Consider the following 20,279-nt stretch of genomic DNA (forward strand, 5'->3'; position numbering starts at 1 on the left):
AAGATCTGCCACTTTCATCATTTGGGTTTTGTAATTAAAAGACTGGTTTTATTTGTTTTAAACTAGTTTGAAAGCAGTTTCTAAGAAACCGTTACTCACACACAAGTGTAAATTTGTTTTACGAACTGAAGGCATTTGTTTTAATTACCTTTAAAAACTTATCAGTTTCATTTTGAACTTCATTTATAGTCATTTTAAATTGTTAAAGCATCAAATTCTCATTTCAGTACTTAGAATTGAGATTATTCTTATTCAAAACTGTTTTAACAATTTTTGTGGAAAGTTTGGTAGTTAAAACTAATAATGTCAAGTTAATCATGGACAGACAGTTAAGTTTAAACTGACTGTTCTCTCATAATAAATCATCTTAAACTATAAAGAAAAAAACTTTTCACCAAAACTTGTTTCAATAAAACTCAGTAAACCATAATTTGACATCAATGTTAGCCTGATTTGACTTGATGAATCCAAAGCTCTCTAAAGAATATTTTTTCATCAAAATAATTATTTCTGTCCTTGAATTAAAAAAAAACAATTTTATTTTTATTCTTCTATTGACAATCCACACAGTCTAGGTTTATGATTCACATAGAAAATGTATTTTTAATGTTGATAAGATACACTTTTTATTGCTGATTTATAAATTACCCACAATTATTATTTCTTTTTAGAACTAACTGAACCAAGTCAACTGAATTATTTGTCTGTGTCTTTAGAAGAATCTATAAAAACATGTTTACTCTCATTTTGATTATGTTTTTAAAGAAAGAGATTTTTTTCTGATTTCCTCGCTGACAAAAAGTTCACGAATACATTTACAAGTCAAAGAGGTGATAAAAAGCCACTGAAAGCTCATTTAAATGGGGCAGCAACAGGTTAATTGGTCGCTTTGTTTGAGGAGTTAAACACATACAAAACATTTAAATAATAAAAGGTGGTCATAAGGAATTAGTGTTGCTATTATTATTTATTTAATCGCAAAAACAAATAAACCAGTGGTGTAAGGTGGTCTATGTGTCATTTGGTTGTGGTGTAAAACTTGCCATAAAGCTGCATAGCGGGCTGTTTCCCGTCATGCGTGGATATAAATGAGCATAATGGTGATGAGAGCAGCACAGATCCTGCCCGCTTCTCTCTCATTCCCTGGAGAGGTGGAGGCTGTTGGTTGGAGATGTGGGTCGGAATCCGTAGTTTATGTATGCTAATAGGGGAGTTGGGGGTTGTAGCTAGATATTTACGTTCAGTGGGAGCCGCCCTTCATTCACCCACATGTTACCAACTGGGTCGCCTTCGCGCCACTTTCCTAACCCCGCAATCATTTTTAAGCAGCGTATCTGGGCCAGAAATTGCCTCCGATCGGCTCGGATTTCACATTACGTTCCGTTTTGTCCGCCGTTAGAAAAGTTTTTCGGATAGTTACGTATTTATTTGTCTCTTTTGTCGGTAAGAGACTACACGGCAGCCCAAGCAAGTGAGCGAAGATGGTGGATTTCGGCTGGTGAGTGTCTACTGAGCGCATGTTTATCGCAAGGAAGTCGGTTTGGGTTATTTTTTAATCTCTGTTTTGGTGAATAAAATCCCAAACGGCGTGTATTCCGCCTGTTTTTATGCGTCTTTATGTGATACCGGTGCGGGATGTGCAAACATTAACGCATAAATGATAGTTTGGGCGATGAAAACAGTGTAACGTGAGGCGCATGGCAGCCCCTCGGCTCCACCATTGAGGGAATGAGGGAATTGAAAGCTGCTCGGAGGTTTCTCTGCTGCGCTTTAGCAACTAGTTGGAAAATATCTGGCCTCTCGGTACCAAACCCTGAGTTCGTACAAACATAGCAGGGGGGATATTTGAAAAGTTAATATGTAAATGTGGTGAATTCGCTGCTCAGTCTCGAGTGCAGTGGTGTGTGAGTTAAAGTGCCCCCCAGAACAAAGCAGCAGCAACATGGGGCAGTTTAGGCCGCGCGTTTTAGCTTAGCTAGCTTAGCCTAGCCGCATAAAACTTAAGAGTTGTTACGAGTAGCTATAAACACAACACTATTAAGGCAGGTGTGTTAGGTGGATAATAGTTAGACGGCCGACCTAACGGGGCAGATGTGCCGCTCGTGTTAATTTTTTTAAAGTGTGCCGTTTGTGTTGGCTAATGGCTAATCAAGTGTCGTCAAACTCAATCCCAGTTTTATTAGCTTGCGAAGCAAATAAAAACGAGCTAAGTGTTTTTTCTTATTATTTTTTTAAACTGAAAACGCAGCTTCTGTGCCGTCTCCACTGGTAGTTTTTGGGGCAACAGAAGCGCTGTTTTGCCATGTTTTAATGAAGCTAGCAGCAGCAGCGGCTAAGCTATCTGCTGCTGTTTGCTGCTAGCCTCCGCTCCCACACGGACGGTTAGCCTTGTTTTCTAGGTAGTCCGAAACCGCGAGCCGTGGCTTTCCCTGCGGACGGACGACACGCAGCGGCGGATTTCGTTGTGTGGCAACGCCGCATTTTGCGTTTTAGCTGTGTGGGCTTTTTAAAGTCGTTTATGCTTCAGTTGGCGCACTTCGAGGCGCCATGTTAAAAAGGTGGGGGAGGGGTGAACAACAGTGATCGGTGCGCACGCGCTGCCGTGTCGCAGGGAACGCGGGCCGCAGGTTGTGTACTCATTCATGTTTTCACTGACCTCGTGCTGCTCAAATACACCAAAACATCTTCTGACATAAATATAACCGTGCGATTATCGATTAATCAGCGGTGGGGATGCAGAGCTCAGATGGAGGGAAACGCCAACACCACGTTTTGGACTTTATTGCAAAGAAATCCGCTACACGTGCGCGCACATCAACCTGCATGTGTAACTTGTTTCAAAGCCACAAAGTGTTAATCGTTGCGTTAATCATCAATCCTGTGTGTCTTTTTATTTTTTTTTCCAGATCCACCATGAGGTGCAAGACACCACACAGTCACGGAGCAGCGTGACCGTTTTCCCCCCGTGGAACTGATGCTGTAATCCGTCTGTGTATTGTCAAAGTGCTTACAGTGCAGGTAGTACTATGTAATACCTACTGCAGTGGAGGCACTTACAGCAATACCCTGACACTGATGTGCACATGCTTTGATGTTACGTGTCATGTTTGAAGTACTGTCTTGTGCTAAGGTGCATCTAGTGCAGATAGTGAAATAGACTAGCACCTACTGCCCTAAGTGCTCCTTCTGGCATAAGGGGCTGTGATATGCGCCACCAGACCATTTTTAATCTCCAATTGGGCTCAAATATCTCGCAGTTCTCTGCTAGTTTTGCATAGTTGCACTACAAGAATAGATGAGTTGTGCAAATCTATGCAAAACTGATGGTGGCCTGCTTGCTCTCCACCTGTTTCAGACCTTTGGTTTGGGGTGTCGCATCCAAAATGATATTTGATTGCTTAACATGCCAATAATGTTGTTTTACAAACCAGGAGCATTTGCCTGTTCTCATCCAGTGACCTCAGTTTCAGCAGTACTAAAGTGCTTATAGTGCAGGTAGTGTTTTTTCCCATCTACTGCAATGTAAGCACTTGAAGTACTTCTAACTGCATCTTTCCGAAGCCAGAGGTGTTTAATCATCGAGGACCAATCTGTAATCATCACTTGGTCAGTTTTGCTGGTTTGCATTCAGCTTTAACGGATGTTTGCTGTGCAAATCCATGCAAAACTGACTGGGTTGATGAGGTATGCTTCCATTTCTTCTCATTAAGGTGTTTTTATGCCTTTTTTCCCCGGCTTTATTGGATAGACAAAGTGAGAGAGACGGGGAAAGGCATGCAGCAAAGGGCCGCGAGCGGGAATCGAACCCGGGCTGCTGCATCGGAGACCAGCCCCTATACATGGTTCACCTGCTTAACCCATTGAGCTATACAGGTGCCCCTCATTAAGGGGTTTTCTTTTCTACTTTATGGTGGGTATTTGTACATCTTTGGATATTAGATGTCCCTTCCTGCGCAGGTGGGGATTAGTAGCAATGCTGTGTACCTGGAGGTATTGCACTTGTCCCGGCCTGTGGAGGAACGAGGAGCTGACCTGGATCTTGACCTTAAAACAGTTTACAGTGTTGTGGTCTGTCTGAGATTTATAACTGCTGATTGGGTTTTGTTTAAATTTCTTAATTGTAACATTGCTTGAAATATATTAAATATTTGATGCACTTTTCTTCTGTGTGATTTGTTCTTTAATCAATTAGTGGGATGCAGTTTCATGTGTTTACATGCATCAAGTTTAGAGTTGTTGCTTCTCAGCTGGGTTTTATGTGGAGGGCTTTAAATCATGGTGTTTCTCTTCACAATGCCACCTTGTACCAAACTAAATGTGTGACTTTATATTATGGGTGACATCACCGATTTTACAGGCACTAACTTCGAATTCCCTTCACACTGTGCAATCTGATTAAACAATTCACCAATGTTACACTGAGTGGTGTCATGCTGGCTGCTTATTGCCACAGGATAGAATTGTATTACACGTTCCAACTGGGCCTGCATGCATCCCACTCTAATCTCGGAATGAGTTGAGTTTTGTGTCTGCAAAGTTATCAGACATTTTGGAGTGCAGCATTGGTGTCAGTGTTTTAGTGAACTAGTGAAAATCTAAGAACGGTGCTGGTACAGAGGGAACAATAAATGGTGAAGTTATGCGTTAATCTTGCATCCTAAATGCACATTTAAGAAAAGTGAGCTTAAAACACTGAAGGCACATGAATTAGGTTGGGGTTTGGTTTGTAAGTTTAAGTGTGTGACCCACAGGTTGTAATCACAGTAAATCTTACATTTGCTAATTCTTCATGCAAACTTGGACAAATGTTTGGTATATAGATGGGGACAAACCATGCATTAATTTACTGAAGACTGGCACAATAGACAAACATTTTCAACTTCAAGTTTAAGTCCTCTTTAGAAATGTTTGCTCATTGAAAATAGTAGGGTTGTCACGTGTCTAAGCTAAAAACTTAATACAAACTAAACCGGTTACTATGTAAGAGATGTAATTTTGGCTACAATAATCACAAAAAAGTCACTAAAATTCACATACAACCTTGTCAGCTGATCAAAACTAAGATAACTGCAAAAGATAGTTCTCTGTAAGTTTGGCTGCATGAAGTGCAAAAAATGATTTCAAGATTAAATTGGCTACTATTAGATGGAATTCTGGCTGCATTGCTCAGGAAAAAAACAAACAAAACCAATTTACTGAAAAAAAATCCACATGAATCCTCCATGTCAGCTGATATTACTTCTAATTAAAAAAAACAATCCACACATAGGCTACTATTAAATGCAGTTCGATTTTACTCTGGCTGCATAAACGCAAAACAATTCAAAATTCTCTAAAAACCCGCACACATCCTTTTTGTCGCCTGATATCAATAACAAAGTAAGAACTGAGTCTAAAAATAAAGTCAAAACTAAATGAACTACTATATAATTCGATGCAATTCTTAAATAATTACGCACAAAATAAAACAAAAAATCTAAACTTCAGTAAAAAAAATCCACATACAGCTCCTTTTCAACTACTTCTAATGACCAAATAAAAAAAACAAATCAAAAAACTATTTAATTTTGAAACTCAGTAGACTACTATTAAAGGTAGATTTAATTTTGACTGCATTACGCACAAAACAAAGCAAAACAAAAACAACTTCCTTAAAAGATCCACAAACGACCCAATTTTCAGCCGATTTTAATAAGAGTAAAAAAAAGGACAAACTAGACAATTTAATTCAAAACTACTACTACTATTTAGTTAGATGTAATCCTGGATGCATTACGCACAGAAAACATCCGAACTTCCTCAAGAAATCCACATACAACCTCCTTTTCAGCTGATTTTAGTGATGAAAGTTCTCTCCATTCAGATTACATAATATCTGCAGCCCACATGCTGTTCAATTTCTATTTAGGATCAATCATAAAGCGTAAAACCGGAGCTGCTTCCTGTCCACTGGATGGCGCTGCGTGGCTGCTGTTGCGCACCGGATCCAGCGACGGAGTGCAGGTAACATTACGGTACCGCCTCTGCTGCCGGTCCAACCAACTTGGACAACATGCCGCTTTCAAACACACAAGTCACACCGCCGCAACTTTCCATCCGCGTCTGGATTTAAAGCTTCATCCTGAGCGTTTTTTCTCTCGACAAACGCCACATGGTCGACAGTGAATCCTGAAATGTGGACTCACCTGACACCTGGCATCAAGGTTTAGGAGAAACTTCCGAGCAAGCTTCATTTTATTTTTGTATTTGGGGATCATTAACCCGGGATTTTCTGAACATGGGTGCACTGTGGAGGCACTGCGTTTTCCTCCTGGCGTGCTGCTGTGGGTCAGGCTTTGGAAGCTCAAACAAATGCGACGAAGTGCGCAAAGTTTTCCAACTCAGACAAATCGGACCCAATCAGCTACTGCCTTTGAGTCCCAGACCAGGTATGCTGAGTTATTTTTTTCATATCATACAACAGAGCAGGTAAATCCTCAAGTGTTTCTTCATTTCCATCTTCATAGCAGCCAATCAACAGCCTGAGAGAAATTCAGCAGAGCTCATTAGCCGCTTTGATGCCTTTAACCTGTCATTTTCCAGCTTCTGTAAAGTGCTCTTTGGAGTCACAAAACACACCTTTTAGAGACATTTCAAGGGCGTGTGTGTGAGTAGTTATGATAATAATACAGAACAGGAGGACTTACAGCAGAGCAGTGCATCTTTAAATGAGGGAATTCAGATGAAATTTTGTATGTTTCTGTAGTTTTTGCAGGAATAAGGCAAATTAATTCCTCTGTTTGACTTTAATTCATGCTCAGCTGGATATCAGGTTCATAATAAATGTAAACCCTGATATGTATATTTTTATGAGCCTATAAAGCATATCTTTCATTGTCTACTTCCCTGTATAACCAGCAGCTCACCGGCTCCTATAAGTCATGTTGTTTTTAATCCTATGAAACTAGGAACTAAATCTGCTGAGATTACTTGTTGGTCATGATGAAAAAGCAACTCTCCTCCCAACTTTGGGTGTTTATAGGAGATAAGTGGCTTGCAGGGATAAACAGGAATTATTCTGTGTAAAGTTAGGTAAACTAGGCCTCACTTAACTTTGCGAACGCCACCCATGGTAATTCTGTGCAAGGTTTGAGGAGGGAATTATGGGTGTGGATATTTCACTCAGGCTGTCATTGACTGGATGCCGTTCTGCTCCTTCTACTGCTGCTCTTTTTAGGAAAAGTAAATCGTAATGGTGTTGACTGCCACCCTGCCACAAACTGCTCGCTATAAACTTCATCGCCCCATTCCCCTGCTGCTGAGAAGAAATGGACAGAAAAACCTTAAATACCTCCTAAACCTCTAAATAACCCTTATAATACCATCACCATCTCCTGGAATTTAAGTCCCTGCACTGTTTCACCGCAGATTTGCAAACTGAGAGGTACTTTCTCTGAGATATTGTGTGCTTTGGGGGCCTCCTTTAGTCTAAGCGATGATAAGCTCCTGATTGAGTGGCTACTAACCCTGTAAAAACACTTGCTACTGTTTGGATCTGCACTGCTGCTGACCTTTCTGGCACATCTTAAAGCTTTTCTCCCAAGTCCAAATGCATCTTGAAAGATGTAAATCATTTCCTTGATGGATCCAGATACATCAGATAATGTAATGGGAGATAGCGAGAGGTGTAGTCGATTGCTTGAGCGCGATTTTGCAAGTTATCTATAATTGAGTTTGGGTTTGTGAAAAATAGCCCCTAGAAATTCCAGGAATCTGAGGGAGAGAGAGAGAGGGCTGTTTCCATGTTTGCCTGTCTGATAAGAAGAGCAAGACGGCTTTCAGTTCAGGTCAGAACACAGCAAGTCAGAGGTCTACCGCCTCGGCTGCAGAATGCTGCAGTGTGTTGTGTTGGAAGTGGAAATAGTTCTGGGAAACGTTTAGGTTAAAAAAAGCAGGACCTGGGGCACTTTCATGTTGTCTTATCTGGGAGGCCTTTGAATTTCCTCCACGTTTGCCATCGCTCTGCTCTGCTCTGCTCCCTCCTCACTCTTGAAGCCTCGCAGGGAGCTGATAGCGTCTCTGGCAACAGCCCCTGCTCATTGCCTAGGCATGTCAGGAAGGGCTTTTTTTGTGCAGAGTTTTGGGTCGCTTTTAAGATGTTTTGATTGTCCCGTATGTGTGCAGACGGCTCATAGTGGAAAATTCAGGACTTGAATTGAGTGGAGGTGATAATGCTTCCACTCAGATCCTCCCTCAGGATTGAGATGTTTTGGTTTTCTCACTTCACTTGAGCGCTTTTTCTTAAAACCCGTGCCCCAGCTGATGTTTTAGGAACCGCCATTATGACTTTGAAATAATTATCAGAATCAACTGCTGAATGAATAAACGTTTCATTGTGATTGTGCTTATTTGCATTCCAATGTTCCAGCCTCACAGAGCTGCTAGTATCTCGTTCCCTTGCTGATTAAAGTTTCTAAAGTTAGGAAAAGCTACCCGTCAGTTTTTGAGAGTCTGTTGTGCAGATAATACTGAAGATAGTTAGACGAGACACGTATTCATGCCTTCGGGCCATCTAGGGTGTCAAATGCACCTGATTTGCTTTTTCTTTGGAATGCGTAAAGGAAAATAGAGCAGCCTAAAGACAACATGCAAATCTCTGCGCTCGCCTTATGCCTTTTTTGTGTTTTAGATTCAAGTCACAGAGAAAAGTGTTTGTTCCTCTGAAAAATAAATACCTGGTGGTTATTTTAGAAAAGCACAAAATGCACCTGAGAGTATTTCCAAAACCCCAAAGAATTTTTGTCTAGATGAGAAAATAGGCTGCAAGTTGAAAAGGTTTCTGAATCATAATCACACATGGCAGCTGTGAATGACAATTATTCTCAGATATATTTGACTACTTTGTGTTACTTTATCCCATATGGAATTGGAAAAAGTTGGAAATCACCTTGAAGCCGCTGCTGTCAATGATGCTGTAAAATCACATTTCATCTTGATGACTCGTAGGTTCAGACCTCCAGGTTTGCATGTCCAAGAACCTGACATGCTGCACCAAAAAAATGGAGGAGAAGTACCAGGTGGCGGCCCGGAGAGACATCCAGAACCTCCTCCAGACGTCTAGCTCCAGCCTCAAGTTTCTCATATCGCGCAACGTGGCTGCTTTTCAAGGTAAGATTTACCCGCTCTCTGTTTGTGTGTGTTTAGGCATCGCTGCTGTAACTTCGTAAGCGCAAATGTTTATCATGATAATACACACGTGTGGATGTTTGTGTGTATTTCCGAGCCGGAGTGCACTTTGAGGACTTTAGGTGTTTGTGTGGGTGCTGTAGAAACAGTGGATGAATCAGTGAGCATGTAATAAGGCTCCACTTCAGAGCAAACAGAACACAGTCTGTCCTCCTTCCACATCTACCACTACCATCTGATCTTCAGATTAGATAAGTTGGCCGTTCCTGTTCGAGGCTCCGGATTCCCTCTGTCAGGGATGTGTACCGGGGTTTTTAATAATAACCTCTTTTCCTGTGCAAAGTGTCCTGCTACATTGTATTGCTGAGAATTACAATAAAACCCTCAAATTTAGAGAACTGGATAACAGTTATCCCATCACAGACACATCTTAAAACACGCTAAAGTGGGCATCTGTCTGTGCGTATGTGTTGTTTTCCATTCCTCTCCATCCTTTCACTCAACAATGACTTACAGGTAGCAACCTGCCTCCGTCTTGAGTGCTCTCCCTGCCCAGTGTGGGTGTTTCTCCCACTCTGGCTGATATCCGTCATATGATGGCCAGAAACGGGTGGGCAACAAATCCAGAGCTTATGACTTCAATGTACAGTCGCAGACATATCATTAAGCCAATTCACTTTAACGATGCCTCTCAATTTAAAAGACGTGCTGTTATCCTCCTCCTCAGCTCGAATGATTTATAGGAGAGTCTCGCCTGATCACAGTGTTTTAGTTTTGCCATCTGCAGGGGCAATACCCTTGTGTCGGATGTTTGATGCGGCTGTTCAGACTCAGAAGTTGAAATAAAACTCTTTTCTGAAGTTTGTGAACAATCGAAAGGACAGTTCAATCAAAGTCCGAGGCTTCTTTAGCTTTTCTGTAGCTGTCAGTCCCTAACTTAAAGTTGCTACTGATGTTGTAAGCTCACACATTCACATTTTTTTTTTTAATTGAGTTAGCTTTTATTTAACCAAGTTTGTCCTGTTGAGATACAATCACCCCTTTTTCAAGGGAAGCCTGAGAAACATCAATTAAAAACAGACAGCACCAACTCACTCATAAAATGCATGCTAGATTAAAGCACGGGAATTTAAGAATTAATTTTAAATTAACTAACGTCTAATGGAATTACAATGTGAGGGATAACTTGCTTAAACAGTCTTCATTTTTGACAGTTTGGTCAATAATTGTGTAGTACTTCCATCACTGAAATAAGAAATGCTCTTTTAAGATGCATTTTATATTTAAATTTTGCCCAAAGTTTCTTTTTTAATAGAATATCCTTTATTAGTCCCACAAGGGGAAATTTGCAATAGTTTAATCTTGAATACAATCTGTTTAACTTTTCCCCTTATGGTTATTGTCTATCTATGTATATCAAACTTATTATTATATTCATTACCCATAGAGGGGTAAAATGTGCGTTTGTGCAGGTTATTTTCATCAGTGGTGGATCAGCAGGAAGGTGAATCCAGGATCAAACTAAAAATAAGCCACATTCAGTTATAGGAAGGACGATGAAGCCCTGTGGCACAGAGGAATAATCAGCGCTGTGTTAGACTTTTATACTTGTTGGTAGAATGAAAACATAGCATACCGCCATCTTTATCTGTTTAATGTGCGTTTAGACTCCTGTTTAAGCTTCTCAAAGTACATTTTACCTTCTACCTCCTTCAAGTTTTAGGTAGCGAGGGTTTCGGTCACACAGGGCAGCAAGTTAAACAAGTCTGCAGGAGCTGGTAGCTGTTTGAAAACACACCAAATGAGCAGCACTTGCATGGTTCCGTCTGTGGAATGGCAGCCAGTGTGCGCTACTGCCAAACCAAACAGAGTTCCCTGTCAACATCGGCTCCCATCAGTCAACAAACATTGGCGGCTGCTTCCAACATCCAGGCTGCTGCATAATGCGAGTGGCAACAGGCGTTCAGTTCATTTTTTAGGAGTCACAGCTGTAGCATAACTGCTCTGAATATTATGTTTATCAAATCATGATGTAGTGTTGCAGAGCGGTGATTTCTTTTCTTTTTATTTTAAATTGCAGATCAAACCTGGACTGCAGGTAACAATTATGTTAATAGTTTGATAATGTGATCATTAATTCCTTGGTTTTTAAGCCTTACAAACAGTCCAAAACTCGGCGTATGTACACATTTGAAAAGTGTAGGACTGTTGTGTGAAAAATTATTTAAAACAATTATTCCTATTAAATGTCAAACGGACTCAAATTTTCCAATTTTAGGTTTACATTGATCGTTTCTTACCAGATCTAACAAGTTAGATTTAGCAATATTCTCGACCGTATTTACTTCCTCAAAAAACATTTGAAAGGCTGATTTTTAATATTTGAAGTTCTGCATTGTTTTTGTGCTTCTTCACCTGTTTTTTTTTTTGTTGTTGTTGCGTTTCTTGTCATATTACTACCACCAAGAGTCAAATTGAGGAATCACATGAAACTAACAGAAACTTGTGCAATAACAAATGGGGGACCCACTCATTGCTTCATAACACTCATCGAAAACTCGGATATTTCTACTCATGACTGTCTGCTGTAATCCAAACACATCTTCTCTTGTTACTGCTGAGATTACTTAGAGAGAGATTGCCACACACGCGTCGATAAACACCAAATGTATTTGGTATTTTAACCAAATTAGACATGAAAATAATGTTTACTACAAGCCAAAGTATTCCTCCCCACCTGTTGAATATTGTTTGCTCTGCTCTTGAGGTAAATCTGCGCCGATGAAAGCTGATGCTTGTTCAAATGTTGATGCAGACTTTTTGGCTCACAGTCTTCAGTGTCTGTTTACACACACACAAAAGACACACACAGACACACACACACTAGAGCCACCCACGTGGCATTGTTCTATTTGGCTGTAGATGTTTTCACAGCCTTTGTCTCATGGAAAAGACCCACTGTAGCACAATATGTATGGGGAGCATGGAGGGACAGAAATGTCTGACAGGTTCTTAGATCTTAACAGGGTGGAAAAAAGGACTGTTTTGCTGTTCATGTGCGGACATAAAAGAATCACAAGTCAAGCATTTAATCCGTCGTTCCTATCTAGGGAGTGTTCAATGATGCTGAATTAATATGAACGAACGGTTTCTTATTCATCTCCTGTGACTGTGGGTTGTGTTTTGGGTGTTTTTGAGATTACAACAGAGGAGGAAGAAGGGCCAACAACCTTAAGGATCATTTCTGAAATAAAATCAAGTTTGACTGGCTGCCCTCAACGCTTTGGGTGCTGCTGTTCTGCTTCACCATTCCCTTTTGTGACGTGCAGGAGGAAAACAGACAGGACAGATTTATCTTCTAGTGAGTGGGTGGGACTAAGCAGAAAAACAAGTCCCATAGATTTAGTCTCCGAGTGATTGGCAACCTGCACTGTAATCTGAGAGACAACAGACAACAAGCAGAGTGTATAATGCACTGCAACCACAGACAGGAAGAGGGACGAGTTAAAAGGGGCTAGGCTAATGTGGTCATTTGTTTTGTGCAAAGCCTTCAATTAGGCATCTTTATATGATGCAGCTGAAGGGAGAGGGGGATGAAGAAATTAGAGGAATGTAGCTGGATAACAGTCTGAAACACTCAGGAGACACACAGAAATAAAACGAACCCATAAAATGCTGTTTAGAATGTTTTTTCCTGAGGGACTTGATGCTCATGATTTTGTGCTTGTAATTGGCCACACAAAAATCTTCAAGGGCATCTTTTATATAGCAAAACCGCTCAATGCTTTAGCATAATCAGTAACGCAAATAAGTGAAAACAAGCGCTCAAGCTGTTAATTATGAGGAGAGCTTCAAAGTGCTGCTCATCCCGCAGTAATGGTTCATTACAGTTTTTCTCTTTTCTTAGGAGAAATGTGGCGCAGCATTTCAGTATCTCATCCTTAAATGAACCCAGCTGCTGCCTTTCTGGCGATTTCTCAGTCAAAAAATAGCCTGCAACCGTAATGGAAAAAAGAAATAGAAAGAATAAGGACTCAGTTGATCGCATACTGTCAGCAAACGGCCTTTGAGCTTTCCGGCACATCACTTTATTCCCTCCAGCTCCCGGTCTGTCAGTGAGTCTCTCAGGACTGTATGTTTTCATTCACTGGTTGTGAGGTTTCTGCACTTTGTCCACACAACGCACAAATATGCAGCCTGCTGAGCAGGGCTTCAGGGGCGATCTTTTTTCCCCCCTATGCTGTGCAGGTTTGTCTTACATCCATGGCAACCAACCTGTGCAGTCCCAGCACCCCGTGGGGCAGCAGTCAAATAAAACTCAAACAGAACTCACTGTGAATCAGCTGTTGAGATGCCTGAGAGAGAGAGAGTGTCTGAGGACAGCTGCTCAAATCATAGCAGAATGGTCTGAGATCACCATATCAAAGACATGCCTTCCTCTGGGAGAAGCGCTGATTTGGGGAAAAGCAGTTGCATTGTGCTGACTGCAGAAGCAAAAGATGCACCACTTTGTGGAAATAACACAATCAGGAATCCGAACTAACTCCCTACTGGTGTAGCACAGTGTCAGTGATAGTTCAACTGAACCCAGTCACAGCTTCAACTGCATTCATGCACATTTATTTACAGATTCCAGTTTTGTCATGTGTGACGGAGGAGTCTTTCTGAAAGGTTGCCAGGGAACCAGCTGCTGTCATTTTGCATTTGTTTATTGATTAAACGCACAAGATACATTGATTTAATTGGTGAACTTTACAGTAGAGTTGTTGATAGGAAGATTTAAAGCTGGTCAGCGGTCCCTCTCTGCTTTTAGTCTTCATGTTAAGCTAAGCTAATCATCTCCTGGATCCATGCATGCACAGTTATTAGACTGGTTTTTCATCCTTTTCTTCTGTCTCTAACAAAACAAGTATAAAAACAGTTTCTGTAAAAGAAATAATGCCTACTTGTGCTGTTTATGTGGATTCACTTCACAGACAGGAAAAAGACAGAAACGTCAACAGCAATGAGAACATAAAAAATAGACAGGGGTTAGTAAAAATGTGTTTTTTTTTAAAATACATGACAGTACTACATGACCACTTGATGAGCCATTTGAGCCATGCCGTTATAAATTCACTGTTTCTGTTACTTGAACGTCTGTGGCATGAAGCTGTTGTGACCATTAACACTCTGTGGCTTGTGGCTGTCTTTCCAGTCACTGTGTCATTTTGGTTTCTAGCCTGGGAAGGAAAAAAGAAGTTCTAGTCAACATGAGACACACTGAGGAATCCAGCAGACTCAGGCAGCCAGCCTTTTGCTCTTTTTTTTTTTATTTGCGTCGCTTATAATTGCGAGCTACTGTTTTGTCGGGAGCCCGAGTGGTGCTGATGAATGCAAGATTTAAGCGGCAGGAATGACCGCTGCCATCACTGAAGTGGAAAGCTAGCCCGTTGTTCTCGGGGCTTGTGATTTCTCCTCATAAATGCTAATTGTGTTTCTGTTTACCAGCTTTTAAAGGATCCACTGCCCATCTATTGCTCTTTGAACTGAAAAAGGAGCATAGTTGAATGGCAGTGGCCCCACAGCTTGACTGAGGGGAGACCGTAATCAGCTGTCAAATTAGTAGAACGCACTCTGAGCCCAACGAGGAGCTCTCAGTAAGGGGGAAGTAAAGTTGTTTTGATTGCTGCTGATTAGACAGATGATGTAAGTTTTTTTTTTTCTTTTTTTTTGCAGCAGAGTTTCTATTTCAGTGCATAAATTATGGTCAAGTCCAGTAAAGTCACCACTCAGTTGGCTAACGCCCATGTAAACCTCAACATCCTGCGTTTGAATCCAATAAAAGAATATTTTAAATTTGATTGAAAAACAGACAAAAGGGAACATGTAATGGTCAGTCTGTGAGCTCAACTAGACTTCAACTTTGGCCTCTGAATGGGCTGACTTCGGAGGCATGTCAAGTGACATTTAGACAGTGAGATAAGTTGTTTTTTATTCTGTGACAGATACAGCAATAAGAAATGAAAGTTCAATTTGTGAAGTCGAGGAATGTACAGTCAGGAAGCAAATTAAAGGGAAAGTGAGTTTCAAATGTCTGAATAAGGTGTTGCTTCACTAGCTGTCACCAAAACAGCTTTAATGTGCATTGGCATTGATTCTTCAAGTCTCTGCAATACTTCTGAAGAGTTGAGCACCAAAATATTCCCTAATTTTGTGTTTTGATCGTGACATAGTGTAGGGCACTGTCAAAAACATTGGTTCAAAATCTCCCATAGATGTTCAGATGAGTTGAAATTTTGTGACAGAGGAGGCCATAGCAAATGATCCCTGTCATTTTCATACTCTTCAAACCATCATGCACAACACACGGAGGTACTGTCATCCTGGAAGAGAATGCACCCCCATCAAGATAGAAATTTTTCATCACAGGAATCATGAATTCATCATAAACATTAACATTCCAAACAGCTTCACATTGACATCCTAAAGGCAAAAGTGGACCCAAACCATGGCACCAAATGCCCCCCATAGCTCACTGTAGAGGTCAAATGTTAAGCCTTTTCCTTTAATTTGTCCCACCTCTGTATAACTGTATACTGTGATTGTGCCACAACTTATGTCATAAGCAAATATGAAAGAATGTTTATACCAAGTTAAAATAGTTGTATTTATATAGCGCTTTTATCCAAAGCGCTATACATGATACGTCACATTCACTCATACAGATGCAAGATGCCATGCAAGGCACTAACCACGACCCACCAGGAGCAATTAGGGGTTCGGTGTCTTGCTCAGGGACACCTTGACAGGCCGAGGATCGAACCGGCAACCTTCCAGTTGCAAGATAGCCACTCTACCCACTGAGCCATGCTGCCCCCAGTTAGATTACTGCGCTATAAAGGCCAGGCATCTGCAGCTTTTTTGTACAACCTTTTCTCAGCTTTGTGACTTTGTACTCAGTGTGCTTTTAAATGATTTACTTACTCACTTAATTCATCACTTTATGCTGAAAAATTCAGCAAAGTTGGAGACACATTGTTTTCTTTGGACAGCAACACATCCTATGTTTATGAAATTCCTTAATTTGGCTCGTTATTTATATCACTGCTGAATCTCTTCAAGTTATTTACAAAGTGTGACTTTCTCATGTAATGTTCTTTTAGTTGTTGAAAGCCTGGTAAGAGTCTATAAAGTCTGCTGTAGCCCCTGGAGACCAGGTTGCATTATCAATAAGGCTACTTCCCCTGTGTTCCAGGCCCTTTGGCAGCCTTCATGCTGCATATTCATCAAGTTTGTTTGGTCTTGAAGGTAGGTTTTGCAATGTTTTTATCCGCCTTACAGAGTGACCTTGTTCAAAATTACATGGCGTTGGACACTGCCATGTTTAGAGCCCCAGGCTAGTAGTGGAAAAACAGAAAAAAGAACCAAAACAAAACTTGCATTTAATTACCAAAGGGCACACTTAGGCTGACATCCATAGCAGTGTTTCTTATATCCTTACTTTGCTAATTGAATTCGTCTTGGAGGTGTAACCAGTGGGCAAGAGGTTAATAACATTGCATTTACTGTGGATGCCAGTGCTCTCCATAATTAGTTTATAGTTTGTCTGGTTATACACATCTTCTCTGTGCTCCTATTTATGAAGCAAGAGCGCATGACTTCAGTAAATAAAACATTTTTATCCTCCCCACCTTGTTAGTTGATGACATTTTCAGATATTCTGCTGTTGAAACACAGCATAACAACATTTTTTAAAGTGGTTCTTTGTTTATGTGCATAGTGCAAACTCTGGCCTGTTTGTTAGTAACTCACATGACTCATTTCCACTGTTGATTAACTGCTCCAGAAGTCTGCGTTTTGGATAAACAATTCTTTTACATTTGGTTTAATATTCCTGTGTGATTACCAGGCAGCTCTCTGAGGGACACTGTGTAAAAAAGGTGTTCTAAAAGCAGTGCTGCAGCAGCAACCACACTTAACTGCTCCTTTGCAATCTGCATTTCTCCAAGAATTTCAAGTTTCAACACAGTAATTTCTTCCCAAGGATATTGTGCAGTGACCAACCCCGAGCAGCGCTGCATCACTGACTACAGTAACACAGTGTTTGCTTCCAGTAAAATTTCTATGTTGGTCACAAATTGGCTGCTCGCCTCCGTCAGGGAAAATATGCTACTTTTTATAGGACTATGCATTTTAGGATCTTTTGTCTTTGAAATGGACATTCCTCCTTGCTACTCTGAAAAACACCAGGCAGCTTCACACTGAAGCTGCTTTTTACTTTATGGTGTCCAGAATGATGTTAATAATTATGTAGAAACCTCTGATAGTACAATACAAGAGGTAAAACTCCACAAAATATCATCGCATTGCAGGTCTTTGAAGCTTTTTTTTGGTGCCTGGAATTGTGAACATGTCTGCTCCACTGCTTTGGTTCGGAATGAAATATCTCAACAACTGCTGCACAGATTGACCTGATTTATTTATTTTTGCTCAGATATTAATGTTCCACTCAGGATGAATCCTAATGACTGTGGCGATCCTCTGACTGATCAATTTTCACTCGCCACCCTGCTAAATATCCTAATAACTACCAAATGAACTGGCAGAAAACTTTGCACATTTGCAGTTATGCACCTTGATGATGAATGACTTTGTTGATGGCTTCACTTTTCCTGTAGCGCCACCATAAGGTTGACATTTGTATTGCTGAGTGAGTCTGCAGAGCTTGGACGAGGTGCTGTGAGATTTCCCCTTTAGGATGAAGTGAAATGACTTTGATACTCCCTTTAACTTTTCATCTAGTGCCATCTTCAGGTCAAAATTTCTGTTTTGTCCTTCGGTTTGGTTTATGACAAAATCCCTGCAAAATGAATGATATTCCCCTATGCCTCTGCTGAGCATGCTAATATGCTAAATTGAGATGACTGTGGTGAACATTGCACCTGCTTAACATCATCATTTTTATTTTGAGCGTGTTAGCATGCACATGTTTTGCATTTGCTTCAAATCTCCCTGGACCTCCAGCATAGCTTTAGACTCTGAGTCTTGATTTTCCAACAAACCATTAGTCCCCACATGATGAATGCTCTCAGGTCTTTTTGTCAGACATAAAAAGCTATGAGTATGTCTTTTTATGTGGGGAATAAAAGATAGGAAGGCTTAAATTTGAGTAAAAGGACTGGTTCCAGTGGTAAACAGCCTTGCATGCTTTACAAGATGAATGCGTGATGAATGCTCACACAGATTGAATATCTCAAGTGGTGGTTGGGTTTGTTTGAAGATTTCATAGGTTAATTCTCACAACTGGCCTTCAAATCTTTTTCCAACCTGCTCTCCGCTTCTTTGTGTGGGACCTTTCATTTAGCAGACTCTTTGTCCAGCAGGTCTACAGCCGTCCCGTCTTTGTTGTCAGTCTTACAAGGGGAGTGCTAGTGTGTGCGTATATGGTGGGTGTGTGTGTATGTCAGCCATCGCAGGGGCCTCTCTTCGAGATTCCCACAGAATTTGAGCTTGGCTTTGTGATTCAAGGCTGGACAGTTGATCCAGGGGAGGACAGAGGGTGAAAAAGAATGCGAAGAAGAAGAATGACCGACTGAAGGAGAGAAAGTTGGGAGGATGCCAGATTCTATTGAAAGTCTTTGCACAGTGTTTGAAGTCAGAGGATGAGGATTTAGAGGGAAGCAGGATTATTCAGAGTCAATACCCTTCAACAATCCAGGCGTTTGGGCTGCAGCGAAGAAACAATGTAGTCAGACTAACTGTGGCTGTTTTCCCTCTGTCATCCATTGCAGCTCTTGTGTCAGACATGGTGGTTAGCGTAGCTCTTTTCTAATCTGGCTGCCATTTTCAGTGCTTGAATTGTTTGACATTTTACAGAATACATTTGTGCATTTTCTGACAGAGTTGGTTGAGAAGATTGATACCAATCTTGTATCTGTCAGTTAAATATGAAGCTACAACCAGCAGCCAAGGGTACAGACTGGAAACAGAGAAACAGCTAGTCTGGTTCTGTCAAGAGTAACAAAATCTACCCGGCAGAACTTCTAAAGCTCATCAGCCGGTATGTCACATGTCATTTGTCTAATCCATTCCAAAAACACAGTTCAAAAATGACATTTTTCTGAGGGTTGTGTGCTCGACCCGTTCTAGTCTAGGAGTGCTTTGCTGGAGTCTGAGCTGAATATTCACAGCCAAGAAATAGCATGACGCATATCCTCCCATAAAACTCCAAATTGTCGACTGTATAATTCTTACAGAGTGCTAAAATGAAAAAATAAAAAAATAGCAATTTATGGCGTGTTAATTTGAGAGCTTTAGAGCCAGGCGAGCTGTTTGTGTCTGCTTCCATGCTTTGCCACAAATAAAGCTGCAGGAGAGCCAGCAACCAGCACAAACCGATATGAGAGTGTCATCAATCTTCTCATTAAACTCTCTGCAATAAAGTGAATAACTGTTCCTTTAATGGCATCTTTTGTGTGAACATGTCTGTATGGATTCCCAGTCAGCTAGGTCATAGTAATCCTTGGAGCTTCAACAAAAGAGAGCTTGAACTTCTCGTTAAGGTTCTTGAAGACATTTCACCTCATCTCATCCCAGAGGCTTCTCATTTCTGTCTAGATGATTATGTGAACATGTTTTCATTTGCGGCAGCTTCTCTGCAGGATCATATATTGTAGCTGCATTTCCTTTCGTTCAGATTGATATTTTAGTTTAGTTTTAGTCTCCTGAACACAGAAACCTAAGGCATGTCTTTTCAAATACCTTTTTAATACCCAGCACCCTCATTTCACATTCCAATAGAAACTGATATTATGTTTGGCTGACTGGACTGTGAAAAACCGTGGAGTGTTCTTGGGTGGTGCCTTCACATTTGACAGACAGATTCAGCTCCGTGTTCAAAACAAGCTTTTTTCAGCTAAGACTTGTCCAGGTGAAGGCCTGTCTTTGTCCCAAAGACTTAAAGTGCCAAACTTATTCATGTCTTTATTACCATGCAGATGGATTATTGTAATTATTTCTATGTGGATGAAGGGCAGTCATATTTTCAGTGTCTACAGCTGCCACGAAATGCAGATGCTTGTTGTTTAACAGTATAAAGAAAGTGTGATCACATAACACCAGTATTGACCTCC

General features: G+C 40.8%; 1 protein-coding gene across 1 annotated transcript in view; it reads left to right on the top strand.

Annotated features, from left to right (window-relative positions):
* Window positions 1–5,994: 5,994 nt before the first annotated feature.
* Window positions 5,995–20,279, top strand: part of gpc5a (glypican 5a) — a 141,917-nt gene continuing 127,632 nt past the window's right edge. Inside the window, exons 1-2 of the mRNA XM_022191554.2 lie at window positions 5,995–6,428; window positions 8,986–9,147. Of these exons, the coding sequence (XP_022047246.2) occupies window positions 6,278–6,428; window positions 8,986–9,147 (313 nt within the window). The 5' untranslated portion in view covers window positions 5,995–6,277. The remainder of the gene's footprint in view (window positions 6,429–8,985; window positions 9,148–20,279) is intronic.

Source organism: Acanthochromis polyacanthus, chromosome 2 (assembly GCF_021347895.1).
Source record: "Acanthochromis polyacanthus isolate Apoly-LR-REF ecotype Palm Island chromosome 2, KAUST_Apoly_ChrSc, whole genome shotgun sequence".
NCBI lineage: Eukaryota > Metazoa > Chordata > Actinopteri > Pomacentridae > Acanthochromis > Acanthochromis polyacanthus.